Below are 1,739 nucleotides of genomic sequence, written 5' to 3' on the forward strand. Positions count from 1 at the left end.
AACAAACACCAATATTATACAGCAAAATTATAGATACACACACACTAGCCTGACTATCCTTCCTTAGACACACACAGACCCTGCTCTTGCAAACACATTGTGACAGGGGGCTGCTGATGTTCCGTGAAGTCTCAGTGACTCTCCACAGGATCAAAAGAGCTGTAGATGCATATGGGGGGTGGCATGTGTGATCACGTTCCACCCCAGATTTTAATTGTTAAAGCTGGGTGCCCCCAGGTGCCTCCCCAGGGTGCCTCCAATCTTCCCCAGCCCCCCTTTGCCCTGCTGGCACCAGTCACCACTTTGTTATCAGTGAACTCATCCCAGCTCAGCAAACAGCCTGAGTCAGTTCCAGGAAGGGGAACATGGTGACACCCAATTGTGTTGCAGGTGGGGCATATTTCTGAGCTCAGAAAAGTGAAACTAACCCTGTTACACTGTCCAGAGGCAGCCATGGCCGCAGAGAATCCCATGGAAAGTCTGCAGGAACAAGCTACTTGTCCCATCTGTCTGGAGTATTTTAAGGACCCAGTGACAATAGACTGTGGGCACAATTTCTGCCGAGCCTGCATCAGGCACTACTGGAAGGGATCCGATACAGCCGCCTCCTGCCTTCAATGCAGAGAAACTGTGCAACAGAGAAATCTCAGGCCCAACAGGCAGCTGGCAAACATGGTAGCAATAGCCAAACGGCTGAGTTTACAGGCAGCAAAGGGAGCAGGAGGAGAGAGAGTGTGTGGGGAACACCGGGAGACTCTGAAACTGTTTTGTGAAAAGGACCAAACCCCCATCTGTGTGGTTTGCCATCTATCCCCGACTCACAGAGCTCACAAGGTGGTTCCCATAGAAGAAGCTGTCCAGGAGTACAAGGTAGGGAATTGCTGTCAAGTTTAATGGGCAATAACTTTGGATTTTAATTACAGGTTAATTTCACTACAAGTTGCCTGTCCCAAGTGTACCTGCATCAGGCAGTTCTGGCGGAGTGGCAAGAAAGGCAACAAGAATGAACAACAACAAAAGTCATTAAAGATACCTGACTTGGGCAACTTTTATGTGAGAAGCTGAATCCTTGTCAAACCCAGCTTCCACTGGTGAAATAAGGGAACTTTTTATGAAATAGAAGCTGTTAAATGATCAGTGAGGTCACAAGAGCTGCAGGCCCGTCTATGTGAGAGTGCTGCTTTCAGGCTGGAGAAGGGAAACTTACAAGCTGTGGCTGTTATTACTGATTTGTATCATAGTTTATAATTGTTCTTATTTTTATTTGGATCACAGCAGCCCTTACGGCTCTGAAATGAGATCTGTGCCCTGCACAAAACACACTGAGGGACAATCCCTCCCCTGAGCAGGTTGCAGACAAGAGAACAGGTGTGAAGGGAAACTGAGGTGTAGAGAGGGAAGTGACTTGTCCAAGGTCACACAGCAGGTCAGTGGCAGAGTTGGGAATACAAGCCAGATATCCCAAGACTTAGGGTATGTCTACACTACGAAATTAGTTCGAATTTATAGAAGCCGGTTTTATTGAAATCGGTTGTATACAGCCGATTGTGTATGTCCACACAATAAAATGCTCTAGGTGCTCTAGTCGGCAGACCGCGTCCACAGTACGAGGCTAGCGTCGACTTCCGGAGCATTGCACTATGGGTAGCTATCCCACAGCTATCCCACAGTTCCCGCAGTCTCCGCCGCCCCTTGGAATTCTGGGTTGAGATCCCAATGCCCGGATGATGCAAAACAGT

At 48.3% G+C, this 1,739-nt stretch overlaps 1 protein-coding gene across 2 annotated transcripts in view; it reads left to right on the forward strand.

The window, feature by feature from the left end:
* Window positions 1-417: 417 nt before the first annotated feature.
* The window catches only part of LOC117886954 (zinc finger protein RFP-like), a 33,323-nt gene continuing 32,001 nt past the window's right edge, over window positions 418-1,739 (forward strand). For both annotated transcript variants that reach the window (XM_034789139.1, XM_034789138.1), the window contains exon 1: window positions 418-870. In XM_034789139.1, coding sequence (XP_034645030.1) covers window positions 454-870 — 417 coding nt within the window. In that variant the 5' untranslated portion in view covers window positions 418-453. The remainder of the gene's footprint in view (window positions 871-1,739) is intronic.

This window comes from Trachemys scripta, chromosome 14 (genome assembly GCF_013100865.1).
Source record: "Trachemys scripta elegans isolate TJP31775 chromosome 14, CAS_Tse_1.0, whole genome shotgun sequence".
Taxonomy (NCBI): Eukaryota; Metazoa; Chordata; order Testudines; family Emydidae; genus Trachemys; species Trachemys scripta.